Source organism: Saccopteryx bilineata, chromosome 2 (assembly GCF_036850765.1).
Source record: "Saccopteryx bilineata isolate mSacBil1 chromosome 2, mSacBil1_pri_phased_curated, whole genome shotgun sequence".
Lineage (NCBI taxonomy): Eukaryota > Metazoa > Chordata > Mammalia > Chiroptera > Emballonuridae > Saccopteryx > Saccopteryx bilineata.
Window position 1 is genome coordinate 243,840,679 of NC_089491.1, and position 1,176 is coordinate 243,841,854.

Consider the following 1,176-nt stretch of genomic DNA (forward strand, 5'->3'; position numbering starts at 1 on the left):
CTTTTGTGTATTTGCCTGAAGAAATCCAAATGCTAATTTGCAAAGATATATGCACATTTGTCCTACAATGATAAATGAAAAACATTAAAATTCTCCAGTCAAACAAGGTATGCAAGGATTTTTATATTGTTCTTTTTTGTTTGTGTGTTTGTTTAACAGTGAAAGCAAAATAACTTAATGTAATGTAAAGAAAGATAAGAGCTGAATGAGCATGCCACTAATGGAGAAAGGGGGTATTTTCACAGAACCAGTATTTTTCCCCTTTCTATCTCCATTTGATGTCAGTCAAACATACCACTGGCCATTTAGCTTTTTAAACAAATGCAATGCTTGTGCACATACATCAATTACTTTATACGGAATAAAGGAATGGGAAAGTGGTAAATGACAGAATAGAGAAAACTATACTGTAAAGTAGTCAGGATGTGGTGGGACCAAATAGCAGTCTTCCAACTGAAAGTGTCTTCTTGGTCTGGAGGAACAGAGTTCTGGAGTCTAGTAGCAGGTTCCCTTTTTAGTAGATGCCTCTTGCCTGCTGTTGGAACACATCAATTGTATTTTCATCCTCCATTTCCAGCTGTGCAGGTGTGTCTGTTTCATTGATTAGCTGTCTGTCAAATCGAAATCGGATCTGCCTCATTGGCAAACCCTGTTGTTCACAGTAGGTTTTTATTAGTTTACTAAGTGGTGTGTGCCTCTTAATCTCAAACCGTGCCACAGAACCATTCCGCCCTGCCACCTTCAAATTAATGTGATTGTAGTTCCCAGTCTTGATGCCTTCCTTGGGCTTTTTATCCACCATGGCAAGCGCCAGAATTTGCTCAGCTGCTGCTTCGCAAAAGAGGTACCAAGTCTGCACGGAGCATGGACCGAGAACACAGCAGCACCTGAAGCAGCAGCAACAGGAAGCAGCGGCCTTCCCTTCTTTCTTACTCCAAAAGTGTATACACATACATACACCACACACACGCACACGCTAGCCAGCATTGAAAAGTCCTCCCCACCCCCTAAGATCCTTGCCTATTGGTATTTATGCCCTTGCCTGGTTTTCTCCTACTTTGGATAAGCCTGGACTGTGTGAACATAGGCTGGTTTGTAAAAGACATTGATTTCAGCCTCATCTTTAGTCTTTCGTATTCCTGATCTTAGGGAAGTTGGAAGCATCCAGGCAGTCTG

General features: G+C 41.6%; 1 protein-coding gene across 2 annotated transcripts; it reads right to left on the reverse strand.

The window, feature by feature from the left end:
- Positions 1–514: 514 nt before the first annotated feature.
- LOC136323178 (small ubiquitin-related modifier 2-like) lies at positions 515–802 on the reverse strand. 2 transcript variants are annotated; one of them, XM_066254998.1, is made up of 2 exons: positions 649–802; positions 515–591 (listed from the first exon to the last, which is right to left on the reverse strand). In XM_066254998.1, the coding sequence occupies exons 1-2, from the start codon at positions 800–802 to the stop codon at positions 515–517; spliced, it is 231 nt and encodes a 76-aa protein (XP_066111095.1). The 2 variants fall into 2 exon arrangements, with proteins under 2 accessions (XP_066111095.1, XP_066111094.1); XM_066254997.1 differs by having other exon boundaries at positions 515–802.
- Between the last annotated feature and the right edge of the window lie 374 nt (positions 803–1,176).

Coding starts and splice junctions, on each gene's coding strand:
- LOC136323178 (XM_066254997.1), bottom strand. CDS start 802: ATGGTGGATAAAAAGCCCAAGGAAGGCATCAAGACTGGGAACTACAAT.